The sequence below is a fragment of the Bombus impatiens genome, unplaced genomic scaffold, assembly GCF_000188095.3.
Source record: "Bombus impatiens unplaced genomic scaffold, BIMP_2.2 scf_0319, whole genome shotgun sequence".
Taxonomy (NCBI): Eukaryota; Metazoa; Arthropoda; class Insecta; order Hymenoptera; family Apidae; genus Bombus; species Bombus impatiens.
Genome location: NT_176738.1, coordinates 354,707 through 374,933, shown reverse-complemented (window position 1 = coordinate 374,933; position 20,227 = coordinate 354,707). Strand labels below are relative to the sequence as shown.

The window sequence follows — 20,227 nt, the reverse complement described above, 5'->3', positions numbered from 1 at the left end:
CTCCCGCCGCTTCCTCGCCGCAGACGCTTCGCGGCAACCAACTGGACAACCAGCCCGGCCTGGATCCACAGCGTCGCACAACGGTTCCGTTGAAACCCGCGTCTCTACCAGCGCCGTGTAACCAACTCGCCACGTTTCCACCGATCATCCGGAGCATCGCGTCTCTTCGTCTCTCCTTCTGATCTGCTTGCTTCGTCCGAACCGTTGGCCTGTGTTTTCGCCTCGGTTTCCTGCTCGTCGACTGGTAGTGCGCGTATCGTGCGCGTTCACACGGTTCAGTTTATCGCCACGGTGGGCACGACTCCCCTGTACGCTTAATTTAGGTTAGAAGAACCACCCGGTACAAGGGTGAACGCGAAAGTGAGAGTGCAATGGATTATGGACGTATCGGGAAGATTTTGAGGTTAAGGTACGAAAAGTTAGTGATGACGAGAAGCATCGATGAGGACGATACGGTTCGTTGTCGGTTGGACTGTCCGTTGAAGTAATGAGCTGGTGGCTCGGGTGGACTGGTTCTTAGTGTATTACGCCCGGAGGATAGGTTATCGGGGGAAGATGAGAGATAAACGCGAACCTCGTGGTGGCAATCCGTCATGAACTGGCTTGAACAGTGTCCGTCGGCAAAGAAACTGAGGGAAGAGTACTTTGTGCTCGGGAAATAACTGAAGCGTGCGCGAGTATTTCGAAGTTTCTGTCGTGAAGTGTGTATTCTATGATAGAATTCTGAGACACTATGCGAGTAGGATATCAGGGATGGGTTGTTAACGATTTACAGGTGGCCAATGATCGAACAGGTGCCCTGTACGAAGACAATGATCCCTCCAGGCAACTTGCAGCGGATGGAATCCGTTAGGTAACGACCTGAAATTCAAATTGTCAAGTAGATCGAGGGACAAAGCGAAGACGAGTGTTTGGCAGTCGTCATGGAAGAGTTAAAGACTTAAAACAAGATTTTACATTTTCGCACCGATCAACTCGGTAAAACACGAAAGAAATCTTCTTAAGAAGAAAAAGAAATAAAAAAGAAAAAGAAAGGGAAACATGTCGAACACACCACCGGAATCATCCACCGGTTTAGATTCGAACGATCTCCATGAGATCAGGCAGAATTATCTAGCGGCCAGGCTGGAGCCCGACGAGTCCGAGAAACGGGATCAGATACGAGGAAGTGACGGCAACAATCCTGACAGCGATTGCGAAAGCGACACCAGCGAAGTGTTGAGCGTCGGTAGCGAACCGACGCCCACAAGCGTCGTTGGTATCCGCGGTTGTAGCTCGGTCAGGTACGAGCAGGAATCGGCGAGCAGTCGTGGTGACTTTCGCGACGAGGAGAACACGAGGACATCGGCGACACCATCGCCTTCTAGTTCAGCGAGCTGTAACGATGCGTTCTATCAACGAACCGGTAATCACATCTCGGCACCGAGTCCACCGGCGTACAGTCAGCCACCGTCATCGCCCACGGCATCCTCAGTCAGGTCACCGGCTTCGTCTTCAGCCACTGCTTCGTCCCCGGGTCGGCCCGAAGCGATTCAAGAGGTCATAGTGCCCAGGTATCAATCCAATCATCCTGCACACTTGCTACCACGATATTCATCGAGGGAAACCGAGATTCCCGACTATCCTACTCGAGTTCAGCATAGTCTGAGTCACGAGATCGTTTACCCGACCGTGGAAAGGCTTCACCGGACTCCGATCAGCGTTCCTCTAGTGACCAGACTGTCGTTGTCACCACCGTCGGCCATGACAGTTACCGGTCTGCAAGCGACCACTCCTGTTCTCCATCCAACAGCTTGCAGAGATCCTCGAGAAACCGCCTCGCTAATGCCTCATCCTGGCCAGCATTTGCATCACGCGAACAGCCACGTTCACCTTCATCAGACGTCCCAGATACAACACGTTCCGGCAAACTCGGTTCACCAGCATCGACTTTCGGTCAGCAAGATTCTTCAAAGGGAACCTGGCAGCCCTTCCTCACCCGGGGCGAGAGAGGAAAACGGAAGGACGATGCATGGCGCCAATGGAGTTCAGAATAATGGCATCAATAACAGTAACCATCATAATAACCATAATAACAACAACAATCTGCAGCATCAGGCTGGCTTGAAGTTCAGTATAGACAACATACTCAAGGCGGACTTCGGTAGGAGGATCACCGATCCCATATCATTGAAGAAGTCTCGACCGAAGAAGGTCAGCTCGAGACCCATTGACTTGACCAAGGACTTTCTAGAGTCGACTACCGAAACCACGGAGAAGAGCAGCTCGGAAACAAGCTCGACGACCAATACCTCGTCCGGTGGTGGTGTGGCGACCGGGAATCCTGCCTCGAACACGCCTGTACCACCTGTGACCGATCCTGGAAAGCAGTTACCGTGGCCTGCCTGGGTCTACTGCACCAGATACTCGGATCGACCTTCCTCTGGTGAGTTCTGTTCTCTGTTACGATCGTTCCTCGAAGCGAGAACCGTGCTAGGAGAACGGAGTCTTTTCTAACGACAGTCATTAACGTCTGTGTAGATGGTAGATAACAGGGGGGAAGCTATTAGTATTCGGTTTACAGCGTGTAAAAATGTCAAGTACCGATACAGCGGGTTCGTTAACTAGCCGCTACAATGAATTCTCAGGGGCAATTTTTAACTTATGGAAGTTAAAATAGTCTCACGTTGCTGCTTTTACGTAACATCTTTGCGAATCGATACGATGAGGTATAACGTCGATCGGTTTAGCCGGTTTGTAGATAAATTTCCATCGTGGCGGTTAAATAAGAAAAGGTCAGTTAATAGTATAATCAATGGTATTTCCTGTGCTTGCTCGTGATTCCCGTTGAGTTTATTTCGTGCACAATTTACTATGTTGTGTTTGACGTTCGAGCGATTTTCGTGGAGGAACGCAAATGATTAAACGACTAATGGATAAGCGCTCGTTGTCAGCGATCGCTCCGCTGTAACGGAATTTCTCATTAGAACAGTATAATGGTGCAAAGTTCATCAACTCGTGAGATTCGAACGCTATAAAAGAATTATATTCCTTGGTCTGAAAGAAATCGTTGTTATATAAGGGTTCGGTTATTGTGAGATATTTCTCTGTCACGATTTCGACAATTTTATTTAGATTATCTTTTTCTAACTTCGACGGTTAACTAATTATTCCAAAGTACCTGGCAAAAATGTGTTCGTGACGATACTGCTAGAATGAATAATATTCGTTCCTCGAATCTGATTCACGATCGAGATAGAAGAGCGCCGATTTTAATTGAGATATTAATAATTCATCGAACCTCGGAACATAGAAAAAAAAAAAAACATTAAAATTCAACACGGTCTTACGGTGTAACACAAAGAACAAGCCACTGTCTATATCTGTGTATATGCCGACTTAATTAAGATGTACGTTTAATTAGCACAACAAGACGTATGATTTCACGTAAAAATTACCATTTCATTCGAGCATCTTCGCTCGATCAACTTCTATTCCTGAATATTCAACGAGCCTTTTAGCAGGCGTTCCCCTAGCGTTGAAACGAGCCCAGCGTTTCACGTACGAAATCGAACTTCCTTCTACCAAACGGGCTAATTAGAGATTTATTTTGTCGCGATTGGACGTCTTGGCGGAATTGTTTCCCCGGTTTCGAGCAGATGGATGACCCTTTCAAACGACACAGGAAAACGTGTAATTACTTTACTCACCGACCGAGTGCCAGCTTGATGAATGGTAGAAAACGTTTCTTCGTGTCACTCATATCTGATATACGCTCATTGTCAGGAAACAATTGTTAAGCACTCGGAGAAATAAGCTGCTCTCTGCCCCATAAATCAACCGCGATATGCAACCAACTATTTCTCTCGGCTTTTGTATGCGTAACAACAATTTCCTATAGGTCATTCAGTTGTCGTATTCTTATGCAAACCATCGGTAAATAATCGCACCCTATTAGATCGGTTTTCTGTTTTCCAAACGTGCGGCGGTTGCTGCCGCGTTGCGTCCTTTCGTCGTGCTTGTCCCTTTTTGCACAAGGAGCTACCGCGTATGTACCATGGATGCGTGCTCGGTGAAAATTATTGCTGTCCGCAGCTCGATAGGCATTGTGTTAGAAAAAAATCAAAGGCATAACACAAGCGGCGCGAATCCGTCGCTTTGCTACCCTATTGTATTTTAATAGTCGGGTGCAGTGCAACGTTAGGAAACGACTAATGGGAATGCCACGAATTTCTCACGGATCAATTTTTCTTACCATCGGCACACGCACTTTCGCGTGTAGCTACTCTGATTCCAGCTCTCTATTCCAAAGTGATTCGCGTTAGTTTTCTAAGTCTTTGAGTTTTTCTTTTAGTAGAAACAGGCCTGTTTATGAAAAAAATTTACTCAGTGGAATTTATTTGTTTGGACTTGTTCAACGATAAATTGCATAACTGCAGTATATCGAATGCTTTCTCCTACTTATAATTGTTTGCTCCAATAAGAGGAATTCGTATATAGATAAGTATATATTCAGTCGATAGAAATTTATTCGACTAGGTAAATATTGGTTTGGAAATGGTCAGAGTTGCAGGAAACTGATCGACTTCTATCTCAATAATTACTAAACGTCGAATATTAAATATGAATATTAAAGCGAAACAGGATATAGAAAGAGGGAAGTGGAATCAAAAACGTTTCGTTGTCGCGTTGTCATTGCGATCTATTCGGTGAATGAAGTCGTACGGTCGGCGGAACACATAAAAGTGCTAAATTCCCGATTAATAACCGGTAGTTTTTGCGTGGCCAGTTTCAACCGCCCGAGCACCCACCGTGGACGAACGACAATATTGGATCACGTTCCTATTATGTCTTTACAGCGCGTAATTTCGCGGCCGACAGATAAATAGTCCGTTGAAACGGTCACGATAAAGCTTAATCACTGTTATTGCACCGGTCGTGCCGCTTGATATCACAGGTTGGAACACTACTCTATGTATTCTTTCTGCGCCCACGCGTGCACTCAATATTCAAACGGAAACCTCGTCAATGTCGGTTTACAGAGAAATTCGGAAATTAGTTAGGCTGATAGCGAGAAGATGCCTGGCGAGACTTTACAATAAATCGTTCGAACCTCCAAAAATATACCACTGTATAAATATCCATAAAATGTCTATGATTATCTCGATTAAGTTGATCATTCACAGCGGTTAATTTTATAAAAATTGCAAGATAGAAAGCTGGCATGTTCCAATAGTATAATTTCAACTAGTGATAAAAATTCGTGTGCCGTGTTTTTAGATTTATGTGACAGAAAATAGGTTCAACATGCTATAATTAGGTTGTAAGTGATTTTTGCTCGCTCTATAAATATTACAACACGAAGAAGTACTACATATTTATTTTCCATATATTCGAGATACATGTTACATATTTTTCCAATCTCAGCATCCTTGCATCTTTAAATTCTCCATAAATATCGAAACATTTACAGTGTAGCTAGAACTAAACGGACCAATCTTCTTTCCACTAGCCAACCATTTATCTTTGTACAATGTGATGAATAAATTGCTCAATGAGACTTCGTATATCGACGTTTGGCTTCTTTACAGAAAAGAACTAGTTTAGCGAGGAAAAGAGAAGAGCGGCAGATCACGAGGCCAAGAAATATCGCATTTGATCTGGTTCTCCACGGTGACTTTATAATTTAGCACTTTGCACTCGGTGAAAAATGTTGGACAGTGTTAATGGTGCTTTATTGCCGGTCAGTCAAATCAACGAGATACGCTTACGAGGCGTCGTACTCCAGACCACCTTATCACCGGGATAAATTCGTTATTAATTACCTCGACCAGTGGTTTTACGGTGCCGCGACAGGGACTCGATTCTCGAAGGAAATCAACGCCGCATAGTACAGTCGAGACGCGCGACGTGTCGTTAAGTAAAACTAGAATTTTAGTCAGACGGTCATCTCGAAACACGATTAGATCGGTGTTTCTCGTGACTGCCGAGGGAATTATGCAACTTTCGTGCGCCGATACGAATCTCTCCTCGTCTCTGGTCGTTACAAACATCATCGTGACTATTAGGGACCTGGTTGTTGTTAATTTTCCTTAATTATTCGCTGGTTCAACGGCCAATCAACCAAATTACAAGATTTCGTCGCGTGGTCTATTCGTTTCGTCGTCCATTCGTTCGGTCGTTTATCGTTTCTTCATAATCGCTTTTCGACGAAGTATCGTTCTCAACCTGTGAAAGCTATTTTCTTTATTACCTTCTTAATTAATATTTAATTCGAAGAAAATCGACGGAGTGGTGAAACAGAAACGGCGATGTTCTTTTAGAAATGTAAAACTAATGAGATTTTATGAAGTCAACAATAGAAAAATTAGTTTCCAAATAAGAATGAATTATTGAATAAGAAGCAGTAAAAAGCGAGGAGAAATATGTTTACAACTGATCTCATCATTCTTTTCTATATACAATTTTCTATATCAATTCTATATAAAATTCTTAATAAAAGAAAAACGACCGAACTTATGAACGAATCTGCCATTTTCTGGTATTCGAAGTACCATTTGGCGATCAGTAACAATAAATCTTGCTTATAAAAAAAGGTGTGTAACTAGAAATAACATAAAATTTCCCTGTAGAAATATATATATATATATATATATATTCATTACTACTTGAAGGCGATTAGCCAATAAAAGGGGAATATCGCATGTTATATCCATTTACGGAAAGTTATGGTTAATTAGCTTTCTGGGCTGAGCAACGTATACGGAAGATATTTCCATTAACGGGACAACGAGCGGTGTCAGGAGGAAATGGTAAAGAAATCGTTGCTGCTGAAAGTCGTGAACGAAGAAAAACCAGGTAAATTCGTTCACGGTGGCGGTGGTTCGCGATAAATGGCCGATATTCTCGGCGAATGCGACAAATGGGAAACCGTTGCTCTCTCTTAACGAGGAGAAAGGGCTATGAACCCGTTCTGATTAGCAGGAACTGTCATTAATGCGTGGACTTTTCAATCGAGTAAAAATATTCGCGATATGAGAAACGATCGCTCTTCTGGGAAAAGAATTTTAAGAATCAAGTTAATTGTGCATCTTGGTCATTCGTAGGGGTAAAATTTTACTCTTGCATTTCTTTTTACGAAAAGGATTTTTATTCTCATTGAAAAAGGTTTAATTTGATTTAGCGAGTGCTCGCAGAATAAGATGAAGATATTGAAAGGTACTTTCATTTGTTGAAAGTCTACGATGATAAAAAAGTTGACTTCAAACGTATTTTCACTTTTCACTGATTCGTGAACGAGGTGCTCAGAATCGGTGGAAAAGTAGTATAAGTGAACTTTTTACACGAATAAGATAGATCCAGGGAAGAATAGACAACACGCATGTTCATAATTTATAAAATTTTACAAAAACGTATAATTCTTTTAATTTTTGGAAACACAGATTTCTCTACTTTTCTCAAAATGAAGATACAAGACAGCCAATAAAGATCGTTACTTGTACCACATTCCTTCCAAGCTATTTACGTATTATGAAAAAAGTAAAGTTTTACGAATTAGAATTAGAATTATCCAAACTGCACCTATGCATTTACCAACTTCATATTCCACACAACTCATAACAACGTCCATACATCAGTTTTGTATTTAAATTGAACTCATCTCGGGTGAAACGAGCCCGAACGAAACAGCACGGAGTTTAACGCGGCATATTTCATTAGGATCTGATATCTGACTTAGAAATCTGATTCTCTGATCGTTTTGAGCAATGTATTTATGCCGTATGCAGCTTTGGGCGTGATCTTAGCCGCACGTTTTATCAATGTTCACCCCGCAGAACGAGAAATCGAAGAAAAAGAACGGCGGAATCTCGCGCAAGGAAAGGAAACGAGATCGCGCGTGGTCTTCGATCGTTATTATTAGCTTCAGGCCACGAATAGGATCCATACGGCGTTGCATAATTAAAGGAACGATCGAGGCCGCGGGCGATCGACCGATAAAAAGGCAAACGCGAGCTATATGGTGATAAATCAAGCTTTAACGAAATGTACGCTACGAAATAAAGAGACATTAATTTGCAAGGCTGGCTCGCGTCGCGCTCTCTACCCGCTCTAACTACTATACCCTTGTTCAACTGATTGGACAAGACAACCGATACGTGTACACCAAGTCCAACTCGCAGGAATTACCAAGACGATCCGAAGTTGAAATATGTAATTTCAAAATTTTTCGAGCCTTTGAATTTCTTATTTTTCACGTTTGAACGTTTCTATTTTTCAAGCCACTGTATGTATATATTATTCGAAATCAAACGAAAATATTTTCAAAATCTACCACCAGTCCAAGTCGCAGGAATTACCAAGACGATCCGAAGTTGAAATATGTAATTTCAAAATTGTTCGAGCCTTTGAATTTCTTATTTTTCACGTTTGAACGTTTCTATTTTTCTAGCCACTGCATCGACATCTCGATCATCCAATCGCCGTTATTATTTGTCACTCTCTGTAATAATCACATTTGTATCAGTAAATATCATCTATAGTACATCACAACGATGGACAATTCACGTGAAGATTCATTATATGTCCCTAACTCCAATGATAACCCGACATATATATACAGGGTGGTTGGTAACTAGTGGTACAAGCGGAAAAGGGATGTATATATTATTCGAAATCAAACGAAAATATTTTTAAAATCTATCACCAGTCCAACTCGCAGGAATTACCAAGACGATCCGAATTCGAAATATGTAATTTCAAAATTGTTCGAGCCTTTGAATTTCTTATTTTTCACGTTTGAACGTTTCTATTTTTCAAGCCACTGTATGTATATATTATTCGAAATCAAATGAAAATATTTTCAAAATCTATCACCAGTCCAACTCGCAGGAATTACCAAGACGATCCGAATTTGAAATATGTAATTTCAAAATTGTTCGAGCCTTTGAATTTCTTATTTTTCACGTTTGAAATTTCTTATTTTTCAGCCACTGTATGTAGATATTATTCGAAATCAAACGAAAATATTTTCAAAATCTACCACCAGTCCAAGTCGCAGGAATTACCAAGACGATCCGAAGTTGAAATATGTAATTTCAAAATTGTTCGAGCCTTTGAATTTCTTATTTTTCACGTTTGAACGTTTCTATTTTTCTAGCCACTGTATGTAGATATTATTCGAAATCAAACGAAAATATTTTCAAAATCTATCGCAGCCGTATTACGGATAAAATACAAAATCTAATAACGCTCATCCAACCTAACTTGCGTACTCTTGAATCATCCAATGTTACATGAGTATGCGAGTTATGTAGGTATACGTACGCAGATAACCGGACACGTGTGTAGAAGCGAAAGCTTGCTCCATATCGGGCAGCCTCGTGGGATCCATAGATTTTATTAAGGTTAAATCGAAGGTGCCTCCCGTTCTCCGCGGTTGAACACGATAACAAACTCTGGATAGGAGGCACGCACCGTGTGTACCTATAATATCAACCTCACGTGGTCCGTGTGTGGCCTAGAGGCGACTACAGAAACCTATGAATGGCTTCCGTTCGTTTCAGATATCGTAAAGTGTATTTTCAGATAACTCGAATCGCCTGTAACGATCATTTTCGTCTCGCGTCGTGCTACAAATGGCGGTATTGTGTTACCCGGCCTGTTGGACGCAGATTTGTTAAGAAACTGGCTGAAACTCGTGGCTGACACGCAATGAGAAATCTCTTTCTGTCTTTTTCTTTCTGACGTGATAAATACCAGAAAGATTTATCGATTCTATTCGAGAACACGCGGAGACGCGAACTTTAGGAATAACGGGCTGACCGCTAATGGGAAACTCATTTCTTTCCCTTCCTCGCGTGGTTTGCGATCGTAAAATTACGTTATTAGAGATTTCCGGTGAATCGATTTCGCGAAAGAAATCGATTCGATCGATTTAACATCCACGACTGATTTTGTTTTTGCATCTCGTTCTCCTCGATATTCGTTGATACTCTTTTCGATGTATTTCAGGCTCATAAAAACTACATTTATTTCTTACTTTTACTAATTTTGCATATTTTTACAGTTACTATTTATCGTTATCATCGTTACATTTCACTCTATCGGTTCCCTATTATTCTCTTTCGTTATATTTCGCGATTCTTCGTGGTTTAATAGTTCTCGTACTACATCTAGGCATCAGACATAGATAGCTGGCGAGAGCATGCAACCTCTGCCTTGACTTCAGCCTGTAATTACAACTGAACTACGTAGTTGCTTCGATTTGCATATCGCCGTACTTCGTTTAATTTGACGCAATAAAGACGTGTTATTATCAACATTGAGCTTACACGTCGGCGTTTAACAATCAAGACTGATGCGCAATCTCTCCCTTTCTATTTTCTCTGGGAAAAATGCCTGTTACTTGGTTCCCCTGCGAATCGATTAACTAAAAGCTACGTCTTCCTCGAGCCCGTGTTAAAAATGTTCTTTTAATAGAACGTCGTTACAGCGGCACGCACACATTATCGAAGATGTTGTACGGCGTTAATTATCCAACTTCTACAAATTCCGATCGAAGTAGCATGAATAACGAGGGAAATAACTTTCTCAACGCGTTTTCCCTTCCATCGTATGTGCACGTTCAGCCGTTAAAATAAAATCACTTTTAACGACGTATTAACGACTCCTGCAATTATCATTCTTGTCTGATCACGAGCCTTCGCTACCATATCATCGCGTTTGTTTCGAGCTGACCAAGTTCCAGAGGATCGCCCTTCCTCCCTTTTCGTTTGGCTCAAGCGTACAGAATCAGATCCACGGTCGAGTAAATACGATCGAACGAGCGATTCGTCACGAGACGCGAAACGTTCGAAACGAGCGGTTTGGCGTTATCAATTGGAGAAATTACGTCGGTCAATAGAAGCATAATCACGCGACATACGTGTATATACACAGCGGTAATTAAGAAGCAACGATTTTCTACGCGAATTACGGGACGATTCTATCATTACGCGAGATTACAGCGATGGGCAAAGGTATTGGCGCGGAGTAGATTTTCTCTGAAAAGTACTGTGGAAAATGCAGGTGTAAATTGGGAGTGATTAACGAAAGAGCTTTCGTTTTGCAACAAGGTGAAGTAGAAACATAGGTATCGATGGGCATGAGTTTAATGGATTTGCATATTGTAAATTAAGATTAATTAACGAGGAAGATTTAATATGACAATGTTAAGTTAAAGTATAAGAAGTTCTTCTAACTAATAACAAATTAAATTTGTATAATTAATAACGAATTAAGTTTCGATACAAAATAGTCAATTTTATATATCTACTAAAAACACAAAAGCTTTATATATGTCGGAGATGAAAGGAAAACCAGAGCCTTCCCTTTGCAATTTTGAGGAAGTCTTCTAATGCTTTAGCCTAGATTTTATCACAGCTGTAATTAAGCAATTGTCATTTGTAATTGTTTGATATTTGTGAAAGCGAAAGTAATAAAGCAATTGTCATTTGTAAGTGTTTGATATTTGTGAAAGCGAAAGTGGGTTCGAGGTGACAACTGGTCGCCGAACGTAGCCACGGTCACGAGATAAACGTTTTGTCTGACGAAGGTGTGGATCGATTGTATCGTTCTTCCTAGAAATCACATAGAATTGTACTTTGAAGATGTCGATATAATGGGACACACGTTGCATTAGGAATCAAACTCCAGACAGAAACTGCCTAGCAACGGCGTTTGGATCTTTCTCGATGCTTCCAAAGAGTATACAACAAACTTTTGACAGAAACTGCCTAGCAACGACGATTGGAACCTTCTCGATGCCTCCAGCGAGCATATAACAAACAAATGCAGTCGTATAGCGAAAAAGATTTTTATCAGATATTCATTCGTGTGATCGCCTTGGAAAGTGATACATCGAGCAATTTACCGAGTGTCTCAGCAATCGTATCTTTGTGTTTAAAATTATTCTACGCATAGTAAAGAGTTATCCCGTTGACCGTGGATTCGTTTGAACCCCGGAACATTGTTAATAGCGTTAATTAAATTCATTATTCGTAAAACCTATCAATCGTTAATCTCATTATTCGTTAAATTTATTATTCGTAAGACATATTATTCGTTCCTCTTATTATTCGTTAAACTTATTATTCTTTAATCTAATCATTAGTTAAACTTATCGTTTGTTAATCTTATCATTTATTAAACTCATTATTCATAATATTTTGTAAAATCTTGTATATTCGCGTAAATATAATCTCTGTTTCGTAAAACAATGGCTAATTCAAACGAAGAATCGTTACGCGCCTTAAATTCTAATGATACCCCGATATATAAATACTACAAGCAGTATACTTGAAATATAATGTTGAATTTAGTACATCGTAGGACTAAAGCTACATAAATTCGTTAACCAAGGAGAAGAAAAACGTATTCAAAAATATTCGTGAAGTTGCAGCTGGCCAGGTCGTTAAACAAAATACACATTTTGCTCGATTAAATGATATTTCTATGAAAATATGCTATTTTGTAATTTTTCTAAAGTTTCAAGCTCTTCAAACGACCCATACGTTCTTCCTCGAAACGAGGAGGCTCGGCAAGGCTCATTAAGTCAACGAACTGGTACATTATACGGGAAACAACACCGAAAAGTAAGCTACTCGTTAAATTCTCGTTACATTAATCCGGAGCTCGGTATCGCGAAAGAAATCGGCGACATCGTGGCGATATCTCGCTGGTGGGTTTCCTTTAGGCCAGATCGTCCGACGAAGAGAACGAAGAACATTTCCGAGGCAGAGTTGGACGCGAAACGGCATGTCCATTGGCCGATTAACAAGCCAGCGTATAGCACCGCGGGGGATCCACTTGCTGGCCCCAGAACGCTGCATCGCCTTTCAAATATCCCCTGACTTATGGGCGTAACGCGCCACGGAGCAAACTTTTACACGGTCACTGCGCCGATAACCACCGCCAACGCCATATTCCCTTCCCTCTTCCTGTCTTCTTCGTCGCGAATCAACAACACCACCAGAGATTATCTGTCATTCGCACTGATCGCGTTTCATATTCGAGCGACGTTGAGCATCGCGATGAATATAAAAGGAATGAAATCTTACAAATCAAAGTCACAAATATTTTTATTTCCTGTCTATTCGAGTGTTTTTTATAGTCTTTAATTTTGACATCTATTTCCATTAATTTGAATTTCTAATATTAATAGCAAATATGTTGAAAATGACAACGTGAGTTCGTGCTCGCCATCCATATGCAGATGCGTTAGTTATAAGAAATAGTAACTGGAGGATGATCCTGATTACAATCGATAGATTTGATCGATAGGCTTAAGATACCTTTTTGTTTTTATCCCTAGTTTTTGTAAACGCGTGCAATAAAGGTTTTTTTGGCTCAGAACGGTGTGATAGATTTATCCATTCGATAAAATAATAACTATTCTGATCTTACCTCTGAGTATAGAAATAACAACAATTGAATTAATAACTTACTAATTATTAAATCATATACGATATGATTATGAACCTTTAACTGTCGCTTTGAGAACATCGCTAGGGGTGCATGTAAAGAATTTTGTTTTCATTTTTATTGTAATTGTTCAAAGAAACCGGAAATACCTACGTTATGTCACACAGTTGTTTAAACTAATCGTCTCACTATCTTTGCGTATTTCACGCTTCTTACGAGTAAAGTATTCCAAAAAGGAATAAGATTTTTGAAGAAATACAGCTGTGAAAAAAATGGGAGGAAGAGAAGGATTAAGCCGATTTTCATGTTTCCCCGTGCCTATAAAATCTTTCGACAATTTCCATACTTTTCCATAATGTCGCGAGCGAAATTTATATCCCGTACAAGTTTAACACGAGCAGATGTGGCCCACCGAAATTAACAGATGAAGTAGAAATACTTATGGGGGGTTAATGAGAGAAAAATCGAGACAGAATACAAATGGTGAGTGCAGACGTGGGAAGCGGGTAGGCAAAAAGAGCTAGAGATCACCTCTGAGTATAGAAATAACAACAAAATAAAATAACTAAGAAAATAAATTAAAAATTAAAATTAATGGAATTATAATATTAATGTTAATTAATTTATTTTAACAGTTTATTCCATTAATTTTTATTCTTGAATTGCATTTTTTAGAATAATGCTCGCTTGGCTGCTACAACTTTTCAACGTTATAATTAGACTGCGGATTTTTTGCGGATTTAGCTACTAGATATTATAAAAAGCATTATAATCTGGATATCTTATATACTTGTCATGTTATGAAACCCTGTACTTTCAAATTTCCTATAAATATTAGCTTGTCCGAAAGTTTCTGTCGTTTTAGAAGGAAATAATAGACGCACAATGTTTTTTGTTTCATATTAGTTTATTGAACTATGCGCGAACAAAGTAATAAAAATATAACGAACTGGATCATACCTAATTTAATAAAATAATACAAAACAGAAATTATTGTTCGTCTATCATCACCTTATGAAACGAAGGAAAGTTTTCGGACAACCTAATACATAAAAATCCGCAATCTACATGTAATGTAGAATTTATAAACATATAGATATGTTCTTTTCACATCTTTAGCTTGCGACCGTAACGCGTAACTCGTTCAGAGCGCAATGTATCTAAAAGAAACTGCCATATAAAATACACTTTCCCAAACAGTCACGACAATAATCTCCAAATTGTTATACCGAAGCGAACAGCGAGGAGGATTAATGAATCGAGAAATGCTGCCAGTACACTCGACTAACATTGCAAAGTACATGTTCGATTCTATGTACGCTTAATGTTGACAAACGATCGGAACACGGGATGGAACGTAGGAAGGAGGAAGCATATAGGCCATTTAAGACGAACGCGACTCTCGGTGCATCGTTCGGTCAAAAGGGACGACTTTGATGAATCAAGTCCCTGCTTTCTTTGACGATAATTCGAACGCAACAGCATGAAAGATACGAGTGTAATATTGCGTAATTAATAACGCCGTATTCCTGAGCGCGGGGTTCCGAAGCATTTAACTTTTAAATTAATTGTGCGCGAGTTGGCGCGCGCGCGCGCGTTTCTCCATCGCTCGCTCACATACGCGCGCGCCGCGTGCTTTTCCGCAGTTAATAAGCGAACGGAATAAGCTCTGGCGTCCCGCTAATGAGAATCAGCCCTAACGGACGGACAGTTTGTAGGCATAACGTCGACCAGCGCACCTGCTCGATCGGCCGTTTAGAAATTGAATTCGTTGTTGATCGTTTGTCCATGGAGGACCTATTAGTGAAAGGAAGTGGAGACTGCAAGCGTGGTTCACTAGGATTCAGCAACGAAGAAACAGCATTGCTGAAACGCGGGGAATGTCTCCGACACAGAGGGATTACTTCACGTTGAAATAATATGGTGGGGACGATTATCCGGCTAGATTTTCTGCTATTAAATCAATTAAGTGGCCGTAACGAGCTACCGTTTTCTTTTTACTAATCGTTTCTTCTAGTCAATCGACCGTTCGGGTTATCGATTATCATGGTTGGTCGTTTTATCGATATCATTCGTCGTCACGAGTTATACGACTTGCTTTCCAATTGAAGCAGTGTGTTGATGAAATCGACCAAAAATACGACATTTATAGTAAACGTTCGAGGGACGTCGCTTATGTCTATTTTAGTATTAGAAAATTATTAAATTAGTGTTAGAAGATTATGAATCCTCAGTTGTTATGACAGTAGAAATGAACTTGGCGTTGTTGAAGCATTTAGAGCAAATGTGGAGAAATCCCAATATTCAACAAACTGATTAATTCGCTATTTAAAATACATAGATGCAAATACAAAATATTTAAAGCTACAGCAATTTTATTATGTGATCTGAATTTCATTTGGAAAAAATGAATCTCGCCACTTTTATTGAAATAAATTAATGAACTTACTTACAAGCTTACGTGCGTCATACTATCAGTGTCTCTATTATCAAAGCAGAGCGCAATATGTTTTCCTAGAAAACTGTAAGATATACAACATTAAACGTATAAAAGCAATGAAGCAGTCGCTTTCTCTTCTTAGTTTGAAAATACCGATAATCCACATCTTACCCGTAATTCCTCTACCAGAGACCATTGCTTGATACGATTTGTTGAAGTTCGTTCGAGCACAATTTGAGGGACATGCTCTTATTATCAGAGTCATTCATGAGGAGGCAGTTCATTTTAAATTCGAGACAATGATAATCGTAAGTGGTCAATGATACCGTGAAAGGTATCAAGATTCGTTTACAGAACATACATCATACGGCCGATTGAGTTCGCCGAAACGGAGTTTATGATAATTATTTTCCAAGAAACTTCAGCTGCTCGTTCACGGTTAATGACGTTTCAACGCAGAGCGGACGAATCGAGAAGCGTAGGTGGCCTCCGGAAGGAAGTTGATCGTCATTCGTCTTTACGAGCATACATACGATTAAGTACGGTCGAGTACATCAATCTTTTCAGGGTCACACATACGAATGACCCAAACTTCGAGGAAGTTGATTAATTCTCGCGTATTCGTTGAAAGGGGATCCCTTCCAAGCTGACTAGCCGTTCAAACAAAAATTGATACCTAGACACCTTTATATATATCTAGATAGTAGACAGCCCTAATTGCTAGCTTTCAAACATTTTCCACCCATTCGACTTCCATCGTAAACTGCAGATTGCATATCCATTGTCTATGTATCAGACGTGCGTTCAATTCGAGAAATATCGAATCGAATCTTTTTCTGAATTTTATTAGATACATCTTCGATATTTTTTGGTATTGTGTGTGCTCTATTTTGAAATAGCGAATTATGTGTGTATGTATGTGAGTGGTAAAAATGAGGATTTTTAAATGGACGATTTTATCCTTATTTTGGGATAGTCATAAACGTTCGAATAAATTATTCTATCGATTACCTATACTATTTTTTTTTATTAATTATATTATAAATTTGAAATTACTGCTAGAGATATGGGTAGCAATTTCTTTTACTTTCTAGATTTTTGATGGAAGAGTCATCTGAGATAATAGAAATCCATTAAATCCAAAGAATTCTCTTTTAAACTCTAAGGAACACATAGCGATTCCAATCGTTTTATCTTTATCGTAAATTAATAAAAAGATGTTTGAACCAATTCATAAAAGATTCGTAAATAAAAGATTCGAATGGAAATAATACATTTACGTAGACGAGGGCATGTCGAGCCCACTACGGTCAGTGAAACGAACAAATCATAGCACGAGGAAGCGTTTAAGCGACGAATGCGGGCCGGAAGTGGACCTGTCGTCGATGCAAACGACACGATGAACGCCTCTTCTCTCGTCTGGTTCGAGTGTACGCGCGTTTGCTTCGGTGACGGGTGTAGGTGTATTATATGATTCCCGTTGAAAAGAGGGAAGAAAGAGGGCAGGGGAAGTTACAAGCATATACGTGGGTGGTCCGCCTCGTGTCTCGGATTCTTCTGGCACGAGGGTATTCCCTTAAACTGAGGAGACACGTGGCACCGTTTACAGATTCGGTAAATTATTAAGCAGATTTTCTGTCCGGTCGCCACGATTTTTCCCCTTGACATCTGTATTATCGAGTAATCGAACAGGCTACACGTATATTGAAAAATCAGCTCATCCAAACATATTATTAAATAATGTAGTTCTTTCGTAATTTTAAAAAATAAAAGTCTGTGCTGTACTCTACATTTATTAACTTTTTCAATGACAAGTTTAAATTGGCAAGCTTTAATTGAAAATAAAAGATTCACCAAGATACGATTTTTCTCCTCGAAGAAGAATATTTTAATTCTGATAAATTTATTTATGAACTTTATAAATTCTCCAGTATAAAATTTAAACGCAGTTTAAGCTTTAAAAAATAAAAGTGTGTGCTGTACTCTGCTTTTATTAACTTTTTCAATGACAAGTTTAAATTGGCAAGCTTTAATTGAAAATAAAAGATTCACCAAGATATGATCTTTCTTCTCAAAGAAGAATATTTCAATTTTGATAAATTTATTTGTGAACTTTATAAATTCTGCAGTATAAAATTTAAACGCAGTTTAAACTTTAAAAAAAAGTCTGTGCTGTACTCTACTTTTATTAACTTTTTCAATGACAAGCTTAAATTGGCAAGCTTTAATTGAAAATAAAAGATTCACCAAGATACGATTTTTCTCCTCGAAGAAGAATATTTCAATTTTGATAAATTTATTTATGAACCTCATAAATTCTCAAATTTATCAACTCAAGTCAATTTTTTATAATATGCAGCGTTTCTACCATAATTATTATATCTGTAAATTTTATAACACCTTTTAACGAATGCAAATTTTCATTAATTGATAATTAATTACTTGTCACTCTTGAAGGTCCGCGAAGAGATAATAAAATGCATATAAGAAATAGAAATGATGTATAATCAACGTCAGACAGCGAATAGTATCGGATTCTACGAGTTGCCTTTGATGCGTGTCATCCGTGGATATTATTTATATTTCGCTTAATGCTCCTTGACCGACGCGGCGTCACGCTAATCACAGCACGCACGCTATACACATCTATATTATTATTGACAATATAATAAAGAAGTCAGTCATGGATAACGAACGACACCATTACGCGGAAGATCGGAATATTTATTGAAGGAAGAGTAGCAACCGGTCTGGTGACTCGTCTTGCTGAGTAGAGGGAGTAGAAGAGGAGTCGAGTCAAAAATGTAGGGTAGTTGAGAGTATCCAGCAGTTTCATTACGTGATGTTACGTGTTGCGTGCAGTTATTGTTAACGAGATTGAGGAAATTGTTATACGGAGAAAAACAACCGGGGAAGATGCAGTAATCGATGCTATCCGCATTGCACGCGACCGTCTGTACAACAATAAAATATAATAATAACAAAAGAAACACATGTAATCCGACCCTGTCTGGGTTTTTATCGGTCTTGCTATTTTTTACTAAAAAGAAACTTATACATGGCAATTTATAAGCTTGATGGATAGATATATTAATCATATAATTAAAGATTGGATTTAACTCTATGATTTCAAAATTTGTATATGTCGGATATGAAAAAACATCGACGCCTTTCCTTTGGAATTTTTGGCAAAATCCTCAATACTCTAGACTTGTTATTATAGCTGTACTTAAATAATAAAACTTAGAAGTATTGGTTTATGATTTAATCCGATTATGTGTGCTCGAGATTTATGACAGTAGGCTTGGGCTCGAAGTGACACATCTGGTCGATAAATGTAATTACGATCACGGATGGACGTTTTTGCGTAAAAGAGGTATGGCGGAGTTGTATAGTTCTCCTTAAAAAGATAGTTGACCCAAGAAGTACAGAGAGGTACATAGAAAGCACATAAGTTCAATTTTGACTTGGACGTTGGACAAGTAAATAAGCGCATTTGCTATCCTGTTGACCGTGTATTCGTTATTGAATCTAGGATTATTGTCATTAGCATCGTCACGGTTAATTGTCAAATTCTGTAATAGTCATATAATCACCTTGTGAATTTATTATTATATTCATTGAGTGACTAAGTAATCATTGTTGTTATAATATAAGTCTTTAGTGAGAACTTATTATTGTGTAGTGACATTGTTTATTGCTAGTGAACTTTATTCTGTAATAATCATATTTGTACCATTAACTAGCATCTATATGGTATACTACAAAAGATGGCTAATCCAAACGGAGGTTCGTTAAACGCCCCTAACCCCAACACTAACTCGACATATACAGAGTGGTTGGTAACTGGTGGTGCAAGGGGAAAGGGGGTGATTCTACGCGAAAAAATAAGTCGAAAATATAGAATAAAATTTGTTTTTTTAATCTTTTCATCGAAACAACTACAGTGAGATCCGTTATAACGAGACGCGATAAAGTGCATGCGTACCGAGCGAAAATTCAAAGTCGATTTTCTCGAAAACAAAGCCTCGAACGAAAAATTTTTATTCTATATTTTCGACTTCTTTTTTCGCCTAGAATCACCCTCTTTCCGCTTGTACCACCAATTACCAACCACCCTGTATATACGAATAATGAATACAAAACTCAAAGTGGCAGAGGAAACAATATTTTAATTGTTCCAAGCAATGTAGTTATACATTAGTTGCAACTTCATTTCTGACGTGCACGTGTTATCTCGAGTGAGAGGCACAGGTCCAACATACAACTAATTTCACGTGAACTTTGACACGCGTATCAAGACATTAGAATCAGAAGATTGCGCATGTAACGCCGTGAACGTGGACG

The 20,227-nt window shown here is 39.2% G+C and overlaps 1 protein-coding gene across 1 annotated transcript in view; it reads left to right on the top strand.

The window, feature by feature from the left end:
* Window positions 1-11: 11 nt before the first annotated feature.
* Window positions 12-20,227, top strand: part of LOC105680226 (segmentation polarity homeobox protein engrailed) — a 109,061-nt gene continuing 88,845 nt past the window's right edge. The window contains exon 1 of the mRNA XM_033320543.1: window positions 12-2,425. Coding sequence (XP_033176434.1) covers window positions 1,042-2,425 — 1,384 coding nt within the window. The 5' untranslated portion in view covers window positions 12-1,041. The remainder of the gene's footprint in view (window positions 2,426-20,227) is intronic.